Below are 18,307 nucleotides of genomic sequence, written 5' to 3'. Positions count from 1 at the left end.
TTTAGCAGAATGAGACTTCATTTTTAGACAGCCCCAAAACACACTCTGCAGATTTGATGAGGATTTTGCATACTATTTTATTACAACTGCTTCCCTTTGAGATTCTGAAAATGAAAAGCCTACACCTTTCTTCCCTCAGTAAAACAATTAATTTATTTTTTTCTGTGTTACAAAGGTAAGATTGGTAAAGATGAGTGCGTTTTGCCTTTCATTCATTATATGAATAGCTACTCTAAGTTAAAAGGTTAGATGGACTCAGAAACATAAGCATCACTGTTGTCAAGGAGGCAGATTCAAAATTCAAATGACTAAGAAAACAGAGAATTTTCTTAACTATCTACTCCACTGGTTTTTGCAAACTCTTCTGGAGCTTTAAATCAAGACTGTAAAGTCTCTCTTGGGACCTCTTTTCTGGGGAATTGAGAGTCTTGTAGAATTAATGTCAGAATACGTATTTTTTCATCCCTTGGTTGCTAATTTTGAAAGGAAGAAGTGACCAGAATCTTTTAAACCTCAAGAAGAATGGAATTCTCAAATTACCCAGACTTGAATGCATCATCAAAGTCAGTGACACCTTTAGAGCAAAAGGGATTCAAAACATACAGAATTATCTCAGTAACTCTGTGTAACAGTTTCTGCCTGTGTGCAGAGCAGCTCTACTGATATTCCTCAGTTGTGGGGGTTGAAGGAAAAACACAACCTTGAGTCATCATTCTAGTGGGTTTTTTACCCAGATGCTCTTCAAAGAGCAAAAGACTTCTATCATGTCACTCTCACCAATGTTTAGAAACACATTGAAATCAGGTTAGGTGCTTGAAAGTTTGTTTTTATACCCCGGAATTGGGAATGGAATTACCACATAAAGTAGTTATTAGTTAGTAGTTAAACACTATTTGTTTGAGTGCTCTTTTTATTGAATCAAAATGCATTATTTACTTGTGAGTTTGTGCTGGAGACTCAGTTACTACTTTGCTGAATACCCTGGAAGTTCTTTAAGTTGCCAGACTGTATCTTCCTCACTTTCCCAAAGGTTTGTATTTAAGTAAATACAGCTGCAAGAAACATACAAAGACTGTAAAAGAGACTTAGTGTTTTCACTTATTAGAGAACTGTCAAGTAGCTTGTCACCATAGTATCCTTTAATCAGGTATTGTGCTGGATTGTTTCTCTTAATTTCTTTGCCTCTTGTTTTTCACAGCTTTTATAACTGGTTTGTTGAACAATATTGGAACCCATGTTGATCCTATTCTTTTGATCCACCGCATTAAGGAAGGCATGGAGATTCCGAATTTGAGAGACTCACTAGTGAAAATTCTTCAGGACTACAACTTGCAGGTAGATATTGCATTCTTCATGGGATACTAATTTTCAGAGAGACAGCAAACCGTCTTTGTCTCTGAACAGCACAAGAAATTGCTATCGTGATTTGTTCAGTCATTGGTCATGGACATTGTGGGCCCACACAAAACTATGACAGAAATAGTGGAAATTTGCTAAGATTTCTTGATGGCAGCTAGCCCTTCTAAATGTCTTCCATACTGTCAGAAGTCTGGTGGGTAAGTAGAACTGGAAGCATCTTGAGTGATTCAGCCTATTTTATACTGCCCAACTGGTAGTATTGGAAAGTTTCATGACCAGTACTTCTTGTTCTGTTTCACATGAATGCAGAAGCAGAATGGAGGCAGAATGCAACATGCCCTCACTGAAACATTCATCAGGTATTAAAGTCATATGTTAAGTGTCATACTAACTGAGGAGGATGAACTTTTAAAATCAAATTCGTGTCAGTGGTGCAGAATCAGTTGGTTAGAGCATGATTCTAATAATGCCGAGGTTGTAGGTTCAATTCCTGTATTATGGACCATTCACTTTGGAGTTGGACTCAGTGCTGCTTCCAACTCAGAATATTCTATGCCTGTGTTGCTGTTTATGCATTTTTTTAAAAATGGACTGTTCACTGGATTATGGAAGTTCTTACCCCAGCATAATTATACAGATATGTGCAGTCCCCTGCACGATTGGTTCTGAGATATGTTTGTAAGAGCTTACAAGAAGCATATCTTTCAGTGTTCCCTTTAAGTAGCCAGCAGATTATGTTGCACTGCATATTTTAAATCTCTCTCCTACAAAAGAAGTCACAAACTTGAATTCTCTGTTATGCTGTTCTCCATTGCTCTGCTGAAAAATACAGATGCCTCCAGTGTGACTGTGCAGAGTCCAAGAAAACATAGCTCAGTAGGCAGCTGAAACTCTGATTTTCTGAGCCTCAGACATTTGTTCCCCATCTGCTATTAGTCTTTCAACATTTCAAGCAAACAGATGGACTCAATGGTTACATTAAGGTCGTGGCTGATATCTTGCTAGGCCGTATCTCCCTTCAGGGCAGAGTTTAAGCCTTTCTAAGGCTTTTCCATTATTTTATTTTTATGTGAACTTCAGATTATGACTTCGGCTATTTCAAAGAAGTATTTTACATTTCTGCATTTCTCAACACTTGTAAATAGATACATGTTTGCATATAATGCATGTTTTAACATTACTTCAGGTTTTGACTTCATTGAGTGAAGTCCAAAGCTAGTACCCTTCCAAAATGGGGGATAGCTAAATACCATGCTGCATTTCAACAGTTGCATGTTAATCTTGCTGCTGTCAGTACCACCATTGATCCTCCTGTTCCTGGATTCTCATTAAATCAAAATTTCTTGTATTTTCAGGCAAACTGAGAAAGTGCTGTAAGCACACCTACAGCTTTACACATATACAGAGTACATTGCGTGGCTTCAGACAAAGCTGATGACATCAGTATGGTCATATTTTGGGGATGGAAATACAATTTCCATCCCTAAAATATGACAACAATTTTTTCTTCAAATACCTTTTAACAGAATTACTTTTGGATTAAAAGCATGTATTTAATCTCGAGAATGATATCTAAAATAATTTACTGTTAGCTTTGAAATTATTCATGGATTTCAAATTAATTGATTTTGAAGTAGAGTTGGATAGCTCTAGGGCTAAAATTTAGATTTCATAGGGATAATAGAAATTAGCGAAGCTTAATGTAATTTGTGCTTGGCTTTCTTGTATGATAGAAAAAAGTATAGCCCAAAAAATGCAATATTTCATTAGAGAAGTGTAAGTTATAGTTTAAAATAAGTCTGTTCCTTAAGTGTTACTGACAACATGAAATGTACTGTTCATGAACAGATGGTATATCTACATTGAAATATAGAGATCTTATTGCTGGTCTTGAACACTCACCAAAGTAGCCACTTTTATATACGGACTCAAATTTTCTAGAGGGACTATTTTTGTTATTGCTGCTTCATTAGGTGTTTTAAAGCTAGTCTTAAGTGTGTTTGTGTGATGTCTGGTCATACCTCTGCACATGTTGTGTAGGTTCATGCTGAGAAGTCATTGGCCTTTATTCTGGCCTGGCAGAACTCTAGCTTTTGGTAGAAACCTCTTGATGTGTAGCATGGAGCATATGCCAGACATTTTGAACTCACTCAGAAATACAAATTTCATTGGCTAGGATTTTCTATATCTTCATCTTTTTGGATCTCAAGCTCTGTACGCATATGTTTTATTGTTCTCATTTTCAAAGGCAAAAAGAATCTTGTGCTAGGATCCATGAAGGAGGAGTGCAGGTGGGAAGAGAACCTGCTGCTTGACTTGCAAGTCACTGCCTAACACAAAAACTGTGCTGGTCTTTTCATAATTAATGATGGCTTCCCAAAATATGTTACCTCTGTGCCATTATGTTGTTTAGTTGTGGGCTCCTTTTGCAAGCCCTGATAAAATTGTTTTATGCCTATGTAAGCATGCAAATGCAAATTTCCTATTATGCTCTTGAGTTTCCATACCAGTAAACTTTATTTAGGTGTGATGTCAAATATGGGTAGGAGTTAAAAGCAGTGCCTTTGACGGACTTTGTCCTTTTGAGAACAGTCCTTTCCATCCCAGCAAAACCAAGTAAATCAAACAGTGGCTACCAAAGTGTGTGTGACTCGCAGTATGCGTTAGAGAATCCAACAAGAAAGTCTACTAATGCAAATTTTGTTGTAATTTTTTTTAATATGGACTCTTCCTTGAATATTTTTTAATAATATTGGCAGATTGCAGACTGATGGCTTCACTTAAAAAAATTGCCATCCACTAGATGAAATGCTGCCACTGCTCTATATGCTTCTCTAAGCTAACCTCAGCTTTGTGGTTAACCTTTGAAATCTGATCACTACCAACCAACCAAGCATAGCACTAAAGCAGAATTAGATACTGTTTTGGGCAAAAATAAAACATAGATCATGTACAACTTTTTTCTGCAATTCTGCCATGAGCTTAAAACTGAGCACACTTCTAACTATTTCCCTAAGCAGAGAAATGTTTAAGTGGTTTTTTGAATTGGGATTAAACCTTGAAGTGATTTTTTTGTTGTTTTTTTTTTTACCCATTAAGATAATTAATTTTGATGTTTTGTCTTTGCCATTGTTTGAGTTAATGTATTAAAACCATAGTACATAATCAAATGACCCTGATTGTAATGATGAGAGTTTATTTACTGCTGAAATAATGCTGATTTTAGTGTTTATATACCGTAACATTCACAAACAACAAAGTTACAGTTCTTTGAATTTTAATAGGAGCATTTATCAAATAAAGAGCAGTCTGAAGCTTTTTTACTGCTTCTGAAATCTACGTTGTTGCTGTCATAAATTTATAGATAAATTAGACAGGTTGTCTTAAAGAGAAACCTGCTTACTTATTAGAAATTACACATTCCTAGTGCATTTTTTATGTGCAAATGAATCACCATTCTCCAGGTTTCTAAAGCATTGTATCACATATCTCCCAGAGAAGGCTGATAGTAAAATCTCCTTATTTGTAGGCTTCTGAGTTAATTATAAGCCTGTTATGCTTTCCAAACCTATAAAATAGGTGTCTTTTCAGCTTTGGTTTGTATCTGAATGAAATGTAAGAACTGCTTGTGGTATTAGAAGAGTCTTAAATACCTCCCTTGTTTTAGAAAGAAATGCTTAATTTTTCACCCTTTCTATGTCATTTGTTAAAATAAATCTTTGAAAGATGTTGGTTTCCTAAGACTCCTTTTCCCCTAGCTTTAAAATACAGAAGCAATTTGTTTAGATGTAGTACTTTGAGATATTGTGGATTAGCCATTTTACTCAAACATTGACTTACTAGTTTGCACTTTGATTGAACCTGCAGGAACTCTGATGGGTAACAGACATTAATCCATTCACAGAATTCACATTATCCATTCATAATAGAGTTTATGAACTAGAAGAAACTAATGACAATACAATCAATGCTGCTTGAAACAGCACCTGAAAAAATTGTTAGGTTATGAACTTGAACATAACTAAAAATGTTGTTCAGGCACCTTGCAGGCACTAGAGGGCAGGTGGCAGCTTGCACAGGGGGACATGTGCCTTTTGGCTGTAAAGACTAAAAATAATGTTTGAAAGAATTTAGTTAACTGGCCTTGAGAAACTTGGACTTCTTTGTGGGTTAAGCTGAATCAAGGCCTGAATTAATTCCCATAGTTTTGAGTATACCCTTTCAAAATAACTCCATAGTGCAGTGCTTTTCTTTAAAGATAATGTTAGGCTTGATTTACAAATGTAAATCAAGACTGTTCCAATCAAATAGAATGGTTTATGCCTAATATCTTCCCAAATATAGCCAGAAAACAAACTTCTTTTCACAATAACAGTTTTGGTTTTAGCAATTTTCATTAATTTAATGAAAGGCATTATTTCTGCCTAAAACTTCTTTCTGTAGGTGCATGATACTGTCATGCTTGTGCTTACAATTGCATGCTTTTAAAGGATAAATAAAATTCAGTTTCATCCTCAATTCTGTTTCCTCTTGGAAAGTGGTTTCATCACAGATTTATGCCCAATGTCAGTTTTAACTAGTTCAACTTAACTTTAGGGTACACAGTTACCTATTTCTCTCCCCTTTATTAAAGCTCCCTCTCTCTGGACTCAAATTCCCTTTCTTTTACTTTCTGTAACTCTCAAATTACCCATTTTTGAGGTCTTCATATAAATTTCTACGGAAGTGTTGAGAATTTATTACCTTGAGAATAGATGTTTTACATTCTGCATTGCAATTTTTCCATTTATATCATAATGGCTGCCTACTGTATTCCATTTCTAGCAAAGTAAGTTCTGTCTGTCATTAAATATGATATGGAAAGATCTTAGTGCTGTTTAAATAATGGGAGAAAGTGCATATTTCTTAAAATATATCAGATATTTCTGTTACTCTTGGGTTTTAAGGCATCAAACAGTATTGAGGTTTTCCAGTGAGCTAGTGATGTCTGTTGTTTCTCTCTTCATTGTTCTTTCTTTTCAATGAATTTTTTCTATTAGCACACTGTATTTTAATTAAGAAATGCTAGGACACACTTCCATCTTCCATTCTCTCTTTGTTCTGCTTCTTTCATTTAACATGGTCACAGCACCAAGGTTGTCAGAGTTCAAGATGTTCAGAGGTACTTGGTGTGATTCTTGGTGCTGTCCTCTGCAGGGCCAGGAGTTGGACTTGACACAGTCTCATTCAGTTGTCCGTGCTAAAAGTTTCTTGTATTTTTTTCAAACCTAACATTTTTCTTTATTTACAACAAAATTTTACATTCTTTGTTGCCTTTGGATAAAGTTGGCAAGGGAAAGACATAGCCAGAATGTTCCTGAGATTATCAACAGATAAGAATTATTCATTTTCTAAGTGTTTGCCTTGTAGATCGGCATTTACTTGCTGGTGCTCTGAAATGTTTTATAGCTCAATGTCTCCAGTACTGGAAAAGTCTCATTCACCCACTGATACGCCCAATTTGAAATGCTCACAGTGTCACTCTGTTAATTTTTTTTTATGTACTTCGGGTTTGCAGTCTTATCTGCGTATCATTCTTAGCAGTGTGTCCTTATTACTTCAGAATGTGTATGTGAAAAGGTAGAGTTTTTGACAATGTCCACCTGGCTGTAAAATCTATTATTGTATTTCTTCTTAGGTATTTGCATTAGCTGTATTTTGTACTGTCTTAGAATGCTCAGTATCTCCAGTAATATGAATGAGCAGAAGAAAGAAATGAACATTGCTTCTTTATACCTCTCTTTTAGTAGGTTTGATCACATTATAATTGACTGTGAATATCTTTGGGAAGCAGTTTTCAAAGGAATTGTTGTCTTGGAAAACAAATTTCCAAACATCAGTTTGGGAGGAGGAAGAAAAAAGTCCGAAATACTTACTCGGGTTTGTTGTCTTTCCATACTTGCTCCATTAAGTATTGTGCAATAAGGTTCTGTATAATTGTTATGCCCTTGCTTCTTCTGTGTTTCAAAACCATTTCAGGCAATGACAGGTCAATCTAATGAAAAATACCAAATAAGTCAAAAGGGAGCTGAGACTTTTGCTGAAGAGGAATGAACTAGAGACCTTTGGTTAGTTGCATAGACATTTAATACTGCTTATCAAATGACTCCTCAGTGTCCTGGGTTGACTATATGATGCTTTTATCCCCAAATCATCTCATTTGTTTATGCTGAATAATAATAAGTTTTGCACCTTTAAGACTTGTTGCAGAGAGTGAAAGGGGGGAGAGAAGAAGCACACAGTTTTTTTTCCCTCAGATACTGCATTTACTCCCCCATTCCTGCTCCAGGACTGTGTTGTCTGCAGATGGACAGACAGCAGGACAGAGAGCTCTCTTTTTGCTTTTAATTAGTTTTAGCTGGCTGAGGCAAAGACGTTCCCTGGACTGTGGTTTTGTTCCCTTTTCTTTGGACCTCTTGGAACCTGCTCTGGACTGACCACCCAGGGGAGCACTGGCAGCTCGCACCTGTGGCCCACTGGGCCGGGCCGGGCCTGGCCTGTGACAAATTCCAGCACCAGAAGGACTGATAAGAGACTGAGTGAGCTGAGCTGCAAGCCGGGGACAGGGTGGGGGTTTCTCAGTTTGTCATCTCTTTTATAGTGGCAAGGGGGTTTATTGTTTAATATTGTTTAAGTTCTATTATTTAATAAACAGCTTTTTTCCACTTTTCTCCAAGGAGGTATTTTCTCCTGGACCAGTTGGGGGGGAGGGGCTGATTGAATTTAATTTACCTTCCGTCCAGATCCCCTTTGGGGACTCTCTCCCAAATTTTGCTCTAAACCAAGACACTCAGCAGGATATATGTTTGAACAAAATGTATTTTGAATTGCAGTGTTTATGAAGATCTTATTATTATCAAATATCTTTTCTGAAGAAGACAGGAAAGATACAGGAAGAATTTTGAAATGGTTTGGAAATTAATTCTGAGGGGCACTGTAAAAATTCCTCTCTGTTGTTATTTTGTCAACTCCATCTCATAGAAACATGTTCATAATTATGATAATAGTATCTTTGTAAAGAATTCTATTTTTTTGATGTTTGTTTTTGTTTTGTAGGGTTTTGGGGTTTTTTGGTGGGCTTTTCATTTAGGTAAAGGTGATAGCAACAAACGGTTCTTCCTTTGCCTCCTTTATAATACCCTGAAAAGTTTTAAACATTCCTTGCACTCACTTTGGCAGCAAAAACAGAGTGGTGACTTGTCAAGATAGTTGATATACCCATCTGTTCAACAACCACTGTCTTTTATGTTCTTTGCACCAACAGATCTTGCTGCGGGAAGGATGCAAAAAGATACTCGTTGCTGATTCTCTTTCTTTATTGAAGAAAATGCATCGAACTCAGATGAAGGGTGTTCTAGTGGATGGTGGGTACAGAGGAAACACGATGACTTTCAATATTTTAAAGACTATTTTATATAGACTGTTTATGTACCTCCTAACTCTGTGCTTTGGAAGCTGCCCAAAAGCCAGCATTTTTTATCTTATCTGTAGAGTGTAGGAGGATACTAGATGCTTTTCCCCTTTGCAGAGGAATGACTTGTATCTCAAAAACTACAAGACCCAGCATGCAGCTGTTTCTCTTGATCAGTCTCTGCATAGCCAGTAAGGTACTATGTCCTGCATTTCTTTTGTAAAGGTGAAAATGCTGTTTAGTACCAACATGGACAATCAAATGGTAATAATCTGCAACCAAAGCAAAAGATACAAGAAGATTGCCAGAAACAGTTGAAAATATTTTGCAAGGTGCTAATGATGCATGTGAACAGCACTGTAATTCACACCAGCTGAGTGTTAATAGCCAGAGACAAAAGCTGACAGGACAGAGTACCAGAGCTTCTGCTCCAAATTGCTGCAGAGTTAACAGCCACCCCTCCCATGCTCCTTGTTTCAGTTTGCCTTTTGTCTCTTCAGCACTGATCCTAAATAGCCTCTATCCTGCAGTTCTATTTTTCATGTTGTTATTAGAAATGTTACTTCAGTATTGCTCTTCTATTTTTAATAGATTGTTAGGCATCTTAAGTAAATGCTTTAGGACCAAGCTCCATTTCTGTAATAGCAGTGTGTTCATGCCTGCTTTATAAAAAGTAAACATGGACTTTGTTAACAAAGCTTAATTTTCTTTTGTTTTGTTTTTCAGAGGAGAATATCTGTGAATCATGTCTGTCTCCAATACTTCCTTCAGGTAGGATGCTTTTCTAGGGAAAAAAAAAAGAGGTTGTAAATTTTTTTTTAAATTTTTAGTAGTATTTTAAGAGAAATTATTCATAAAAATGTGTACTCTCCGTTGGTGATCACTGTATAAATTTCAATCTCCTATGCAAAGCTTGCTTTTGAATTCTGACATGGGAGTGGAGTCTAACTGAACATTTTTTGTTGCGGTAAACCCGGATATTCTTATTCAACTTTGTCTTCCTTATTTTCTGTTTTGAGTACATGGAATTCAAGGCAACTTTTAATTCTATCAGCATACGTATTCTCAAAGATTATTAGAACCACAAACCTAAGCCACCAATCTTGTCCAGATCTGTTGGATTATTCACACTGAACTTGTAGACTGTAAAATTTTTTTGCATGTATCTTTTGTCTGTATGGTGTTGAGTTCTTGGCTTCAGTCATGGGTGCCACATTTGCAACATCTTAAAACCAACTAGCTTTAGAACACCTTCTAAAGTTAGTTGTGAAAATAGAAATTCAGGATGTTATTTCAGAGATGTTCGTTCTTCAAGGCAACAATAGTCCAGAAATATCAATATAGTTGTTGGGTGTCTTAAAAAGAAATAGTTTTACCAAGACAATACCTGTTGTGGCCTGTTAAAGCAAGAATATCTAAGACAAAGCATATGTACAGACATTTATTTGTTTTCTAGCGGTTAACAGCTGGATAGAATCACTTACAGTTAATCTGGTTTCTACCATTTTTCTCTTAAATAAATAAATAAAAACAACTATACTGGGATCATGTGTAGCAATATACAGACAAGGAGATTCTGGCAGAATTGAATATGCTAGCGCTTTGAGGTATGTGTATTGAGGTGAAAAGAGCCAAAGTAGAATGCAAATGATGCTTGTGAGTGAGATGGTTATTCTTTAGATATGTGGATGTTGTATTAAGGGTTCTAATTTGGCAAAATATTCATTGGAGAATGAAAGCTCACATCATGCACTTAGGCAGCTTGTTACCAAATTTCAGGATCATGGTGTGTAGTGCAGGCTCTAGAACTGCTCAGTGTTCTGGTTCTCTTCACACTAGTGCAAGAATTTTTCTGCTAACTTTTCTTCAAAGCAGCTGCATTATTTGGTGGTAGTTTACTCTTCTCCCTGCCCAAATTTAGCATGTAGCATATAATGAGATGAAAAATACCTGATAGGGAGGTATACAGTATCTAAGCCACAGAAAAAATTGTTTTGTAACTCCATCACTGGCACATGTTTCGTGAAAAAAACACTCTTAATGGTTTCTATGAATGAGTCAGAATAATTTTGAAATTGTTTTGAGAGATGATACTTGAAGTTTCTCTGTGTATGACAGAATGTGGGCATATATTGCTGTAGCCACTAAATCATTTGTTTCATAGCCCTGTTGAAATTAATTATTTTTCTCTTTCCCAGATGCATCCAAGTCCTTCAGTGTGGTAGTGTTCCACTGCAGACACATGTTTCACAGAGAGTGCCTACCTGTATCTAACACAGTAAGGAATTAGCTTAATATGTCTGAGACCTTTGCCAAAGATAAAGTGACACATTTTCTTTTGTCAGCTGTGGAGAAGGGCATGGGTCTGTGAGGAACTGTATGATTACAGACATAGCTTCTGATGATACCACATAGTAGTATGTGACCAAGAAAAGGGAGTTTAAGGATACTGCCACTGAAGTTCATCCAATGTAGAAAGAAATCACTACTGTTTGAACAGTATTTTATCACTTTCTGCAATCAGAATATATAATGCAACTCTGAGACATACAGGGAATTCAGTCTCTCTAATTTTTTAATTATTTTCCATTCCAGCTTTTACTTTAACTAAACATACTCAAAGATGAGAATAAAGGTATTTTCTCAAGTGAACCATATTAAATGATTCTGACCTGGAAGACAAAAATCAGTCATTTCAGAGTGAATATTTAAATATCTTTGTAATCATCCTTATGGTCAAAACATTTTTTTCTTTGTAAGTTGTTTGGGGAGTTGGTTTGTTTGTTCAATTAACACAAAGCAAAAAATAACTTCTAGATTTAACAGGGTTTAAATGTAGGAATGAAAGCATTCGAATGGTAACAAAATCACATAGAAAATTAAATGTAAGTCTTTAAGATTCTGTATCTATCTCTGAACATTAACATGTAGTGAAAAAATAGCTTTAGTGGATCACTTTATCTGTAAGTAAACAAAGTTCTTGTAGCCATATGGTACAGCATGGATACTTAAATATGTTAAGAAAAGCTGAATGTATTAGATCATTTGTACAAGAAAGTCCAACAACTAGTAGATATTTCTTCAATATTTACCACAAATTTTATTGTGAGAAATAATCTAAAATTTGTCTAGCATTCTCGGTTTTCTGGGGCAGGTGACTGATTAGGTGGGATTTTTAAATGTTACGTAGATATTATATGATATCTATTCATAGACAGTATGTGTGAATACAGGGGTGTATGCATGTAACAGAGCCAAATTTCCCCTGTTACACTGTAGTATGTGGCCTTAGGTGATCCCTCATGTTACTGATGTTCGATTATCGGTGACATGCTGAAATGTAAATAGTGCATGCACAAAATGCGCACAAAGCTAAACTCAGAGTAACAGTAAACACATCTTTGATGTCAAACGACAGTATTTGGGCCCTGATATCAGTTGTTGGAAATCTGTGGAGCACAACCCAAAGACAGAGCTGTGACTAAGGCATCCAGTGGTTATTGGAGCTCACCACATGACTTTACTCTCATCTTTATATATGAAGATAATCAGTGATACTTTCCATTTTTGGTGTGGAGGACGTTTGACTTTACTCTTCTGGCAGGTGGTGGTAATACCCTTGGAGTGAGTGGTGGGTTGTCCTGCCCTCTGACTCCAGAACAGCCTGTCTTACTATGTTTTTCTGTATTGTCTTCCCTCACCTATCCATGACTATGTTGATTGGGAACAGTCTGACTGTGAGCAGTAATGTTGAGAAGGACATTAACACTTTTCATTCATCTTCACACATTCTGATGTGGCTACATTTCTCTGAGAGATTCCTGTTTTCTTTTTTGATTTAGGTATCTTCTGTCCAGTTCTGCAATATATGCAGTGCCAAACACAGGGGGCCAGGAAGTGCAGTCCTGGAGATGAAGAAATAGCAGTGGCCTAGTTCTCCATGTCAGTCCATGACACCAAATGTGTTAGGACCATAAAAGCCACTGTAATTTTCCATTTCTGTATATAATTTTGATTGTGATTCAGAAGTGTTCCTGTAATTTATCCTGTTTATTGAATATTTTGGGTAATGAGAAAATGTGAAAATCTTTGTCTGGTAAGTCTTTGTTATGCAATTCATATGTCATGGTTCCTTTGCTCAGCTTGTTACTTCATTCTGGAACAGGAAAAAAAAATAAAACGGGAAGAAAAAACCCCCCATGCGATTTAGAGATTTGTGTTTGCTATCAGTTAATGTGCGTTCAGTTTGGAACCACATCAGGCTTATGGTTGGATATTGTAAAGAAAAATGTAATGCCATGAATTCATCTCACCAGACTACTTCAATCCTGATTTAGTCTATTTACCTTGAGACCCACAGGAGTCTGACTCCTTTCAGTGAAATTGCTTTAGAACTTGAAGTTGTGTGCCAACTCAGATCTTCAGTTAACAAATTTGTTAACTGTGAATTCCATACATTGGCAATTTGCCCTTGTTACACATTCATAGTTCATTAGAAACTGGTTAATTTCTCAATTAATCTTCACAATGTAGTAGTTCAACTCATCCAGAAACTTTATTTTTAAAGTCAGCAGTAGGTCTCTATGCTTATTTTATGTGTGGTTGAAGTGCATGGTTTCATTTAAGTGCAAGGGAAAAAAATGTATCTGACTTTTCAAAGGTAAGATCTCTAGAAGTTTCTTCTGGCCTTAGCAATTTAACAGCTAAGTTAAATAAGTCAATTGGATGTTAACGATATTTTTCATTTGAACTGCATTCTGTTTTGTTGATCCGAAGGAAGTATCTTTGAGAATGTCTTCACAGTAATGTAATCTGTTTATAATATATGCTGACTAAATTCAAAATAAGCATCTTTTCCTTAAGAAAAGTAATCAGAACTCCGAAGTTATTTTTCTGGTTTTTAATAACTTGAGTTTGAAAGTAAAAATATATTTTTTGCCATCAAATTAACTGTTAACTGTTTGAACAAGTTAACATGGTAACATATTAAGTTCTAAATCAATGGTATATACTGCAGTCTATCTGTAAAACTGGAAAATATGGTACCTCTAATAAAACACCTTCTTCTATACTTTATTCCCACGTAAGTACACCTTAAAATAATTTCTACTGTGGAAACTTGGATTTCTAGTTTATGTATATTCATAATAATGTTTTAAAATCCTCTGGGCAATTGGTATAGCAATCTGAAGAATGATTTTGTGTTGTCCACTGTGCAGATCTGTATAATACTGGAATCAAAATTTATGTGCTTAGAAATGCTAGGATTTACTCTGCATGATTACATAGGCAAAACAATCATTAAAAGAACAGATCTTCTCAAAAGCACACTAATCTTTGTGTTAACACAGACAGTTGAGAAGAAAATTTTTAAAATTGCAAATTATTAATGAACATAGATTGAGTGGAGTAACAGAAGGGTAGGAGGTTTGTAGTGCAGGGAATAGTCTGCATACATCAAGCTTCACCCATAAGAATTTGTGCCTGGCTTTGCAGCTGTTTGTTTTCAGCAGCTAGTACGTATTCTCAGGTATATTGTTCCTTTATCCATTCTTCACTACACTGATCAGGAAAGCTGCTTTGATTCCTAGTAAATGAAATGTTCCAGTGACCTCAAGGGTTTCACCATGATGCTTGAATTAATGCATGCCATGCATGTAAAAGTTAAACTTTTTTAAACCCCTCTTCTTCAGTAGCTTTAAACAGTTTTTCTGTGTTCTATCCTAAGAGTGCAACAAGCTGTCAGCTTACAGGAGGAAAAAGTCAACCTACTTCCATAGCTGTATATGGAAAAGTGTCCTGTAGATTAGAGTTACATGGTAATTTCAAAAGGGTATATTTTTTTTACTTCAGCTTGGCCTTAAATTCACTAAAGCATTTGATCATTCTGTGACTCAGTTTGCTAGTCTGCCATCATCAGCAATCATAACACATTATAGCCTGGCATATTCTTTGCATTATGCAAGTAATTTTAAATCACTGTATGAAAATCTAATCAAAATCTTCTCTAAATCCAAAGCTTCTTTCATTTGAGCTTCAGGGACTGGACTACCCTTTTCGTGTTCCTGAAGTCTAAATTTGCTCATTAATATTCAGCAGCATATGGGCAGACTTGACTTTGATACACTCTTCTTCCTAAGAAGCCTTTACATCATAGAAAACATCTGATATTAGAGTCTAAAATACTCAGCTACCCAAGAGCTTTTCTTCTGAAGAAGAACTTTGCATAAGAATTAACTGTAAAGTTGCAGAATGTATCAGAAAAGTACAGAGTAGCACTTAACCAGTTTCAACTGCACCTTCTTCAGATGCCAAAGCTCTTGTGCTTCTAAGGTAAACTTGAAATAAACTTAAAAGCTATTTTTTCTCTGATACATCCAGTTCTGTGTGAGTTCTTGACCAATAAAGGTAACTGAAACAATTTGTGGTGGATCAAGTAAGTATAAATTGGTTTATCATATCAAAAGAGAGAAAACTATTTTGGCTTGTAAGCAGGACATCTCACCTTCCCCCATAAGAAATTATGTTGTTAACCAGTCAGATAACTTAAACAGGACAAACTGTCTTGTAGAGAGTTATTTTTATGCCTTGGGCTTTATACTGGTCTCCCAACCAGCAAAAACCGTCTTGCTGTTGAAGTGAGATCTAGCAAAATAAGTTGGATTTCTGACTGACAGACACTCACTTTACAAACTATAAAAGCCACGCTAAACTTTCACAGAGCAGAAATCTTCTATACATTTTCCTGGAAATGTATGGAGCTTTCCCCATGAGTAGGGATGCCCACTTTGCAGTTATTTCCAGGGGTTAAGTGGAGGAATCTGTGTACATTACTCTCATTTCAGCCGTAAGTTACATTTGACTCCTAATCAATACTATTTCTTTTGGTAGCTTTACTACAAGTACCTTGATATAGTGCAGCATTATATGTTATGCTCTAATCTACTAGTAGTTCTTAACTTTTATACTTTGTAGTAAGTAGTTCTGATCAAGATTTTTATGTGTTATTTCATGTCTGTTTGTTTAATAAATAGTTCATTTTATAAATAGACCTTGATCTGCCATCCTTAGAACTTGTCAAAGTGATTTCTTTAATTAAACTGTTGTCAAAATCTGAGCCTAAGGCAGGGCTTGTTTAAAGCTCCCACTCATCCTGTGACAGGCTAAAGTGAGTCTTCAGATGATTTTTCTCATCTGTCCTTTTTTTATTATTTTAAATCCCCAATGCTGTGTGATAGGCTTGGTGAAAATATTGGGCTACACTGAACATTTTGGGGGGCCCAAGAGAGTGGGGAGCTAGAGGTGCCTACTCAGCACGAGGCTATTTAGTCCTGCTGAGAACTCAGTTAAAGGGGACAGCATCATGATAAAGGTTGACTTCTGCAAAAGGAGGAGTTAATTGTTCTACTGGATCAGCGATGTATTGAATCAACTGTGTATGGCAGTTGCGCAAGAGTCTGCTGCCCACCATGACATGATTCAGTGGGTCAGTTAATACTTCAAGAAGTTGTTCTATAGACAAGGTATGTTTTCTAAAGCTGCTCTACAGGAAACCTTGAATACATCGGGTATTATGTGTTGGAACATGAGTAAGTTCAGTTCCTGACACTGATCTTGTGTTACAGAGCAAGAGCAAATACAAAATGAGTTGCTTACCCATTTTTGGATGCATGTCATATTCCATATGGTATCATATTCCATACATTTTGGCTCATAATTGTCAGTATTCTGTATAGAATGCACAGGCTGGTCCAGCAAATTTTCATCATTGGAAATTTAATCACTTTCCGTCTTAGGCTTAATGTTTATTCAGCTGGAGTCTTTTAAGCAGGCACTGTTCTTTTTTTTTTTTTGCTATTGAGTAGACTACCACAATGGTTTTCTGCTTGCTGTGTAGAGTCCCTGACTGTAATTCAAGGGAGCTGGAATTGCAAATAATCTCCTGAATAAAAATGTCACAGTGGATTTCATTCTTCTGAAATTATGTGATTTAGCATTCAAATAGTGTATGTCTGCAGTCACCTTGGAAAAACAGTGCCATCTCTGCAGGTTGGTTACATTGGTCCTTGCCTATGCTTTGGAAAACTACTTGCAGAAAAATTCTTACCTAATGCTGAACAAGGGTGATTATCTGAATGAAGAAAAATCTCTCCGAGAAGTTAGTTTCCTGTCTCCTGTTGTACATTTCTGGCCTCTTATTCAGGCAGTATAACTTTTACCCCTGTCTGTAAATGCTAGGCATAACATCAGGGTTTCTTCCTCTCTGGAAAGCTTCCCTCTCAAAGACTGTATCTTTGCTAAATACTTGCTGAAAATCAACTGCTGCATTTTCAAAATAACTTAAAGAAGATTAGTAAGAAAATAAGTACCTTATGTAGAGAATGATGCTTTAATTATATACTTTTGGAACTGTCTATTCTACTGTTTTGGGACTGTCTATTCTACTGTTTATTCTACTGTGCCATGAAAGATTAATTTGCCTTTGAAATTAAAAATATCAATAGATTATGTTTTTTCTGTTCTTCAAGACAATGTGTGCTTTCTTTTACTGTAATCAAATATTAAATTATGCAGAAAACGGGACATCTGAAGTGTCTGAAGCATCAAATGTAGAAGAGAATAGAGTGTGTGAGAAGTTCTAAGAGAAGTTAATGAGTCATAGTGGGAATGGCCTAAATTTAGCCTTTAAAGCCTTCCATAAATGGGGATCTTAATAAGTTTTTGCAGTAGAGCAGGTCTTAGGCATTCTGGTAAGTTCTGACTGTGACATTCACCCAGGAGTCTGTAATGTGAATGGACAAGGCTGCCAGTGCCACCTGCTCCTGGATTGTGCTTAGGACCAGTCATGGTGCAGAAGTCAGAAATGTGCTGAGTGGAGGCTGATACCCCTCCAGCCTGAAGGAGCTGCCAGAGGTAGAGGTGTAGCAGTATAGTTAAGGGCTAGGAAGTGGCAGGAGCTGCAGAGGGCCCTTGAATTGTTGGTAGGATTTTCCTGCCCTTGCTTTTAGTCTGATCCCAGTAGAATTTAAATCCAGTTAGACTGATAAGGTAATGATATCTTGGTGTCTGATAGCCGTAAAATCACATTTAGCAAGATGTCCGCTGGATGACGTTCCAAATAGTGTTCACATAGGATACAGATTTATCTGTTTCTGGTGAGAACGATGGATGGGAGCCACAATAAATAAGTTGAGAATTCTTTAAAAATCAGTTTAATTAAAATGTTCTGAAAAATGAGTAATTGTCTCATATCTTACTGTGTTTTGCTTGCAATAAAGTAGTAGCATGGGAAGGTGCAGAGGACAACAGTGTTTTTATTGTGTAGGACCCATTCAGTAGCAGCCATTTTTGCATGTGCTGGCACAAGAAACACTGAACCACTTTTCAGTGTGTCCAACTCTAGTGTGTCTCTATTGAGATTTCATCTGGAATTTTTTCAAAATCATGAAGATCTTTAGTTAAGCAAAGCCAAAGCTGGGAAGCATTTTCCCTGTGTTT

At 36.3% G+C, this 18,307-nt stretch overlaps 1 protein-coding gene across 1 annotated transcript in view; it reads left to right on the top strand.

Moving 5' to 3' along the window:
* Nucleotides 1-15,858, top strand: part of VPS41 (VPS41 subunit of HOPS complex) — a 110,413-nt gene extending 94,555 nt beyond the window's left edge. Inside the window, exons 24-28 of the mRNA XM_005425684.2 lie at nucleotides 1,199-1,335; nucleotides 8,663-8,762; nucleotides 9,536-9,580; nucleotides 11,008-11,087; nucleotides 12,652-15,858. Coding sequence (XP_005425741.1) covers nucleotides 1,199-1,335; nucleotides 8,663-8,762; nucleotides 9,536-9,580; nucleotides 11,008-11,087; nucleotides 12,652-12,732 — 443 coding nt within the window. The 3' untranslated portion in view covers nucleotides 12,733-15,858. The remainder of the gene's footprint in view (nucleotides 1-1,198; nucleotides 1,336-8,662; nucleotides 8,763-9,535; nucleotides 9,581-11,007; nucleotides 11,088-12,651) is intronic.
* Nucleotides 15,859-18,307: the final 2,449 nt, after the last annotated feature.

This window comes from Geospiza fortis, unplaced genomic scaffold (assembly GCF_000277835.1).
Source record: "Geospiza fortis unplaced genomic scaffold, GeoFor_1.0 scaffold265, whole genome shotgun sequence".
NCBI lineage: Eukaryota > Metazoa > Chordata > Aves > Passeriformes > Thraupidae > Geospiza > Geospiza fortis.
This window is presented reverse-complemented; position numbering and strand designations above follow the sequence as displayed.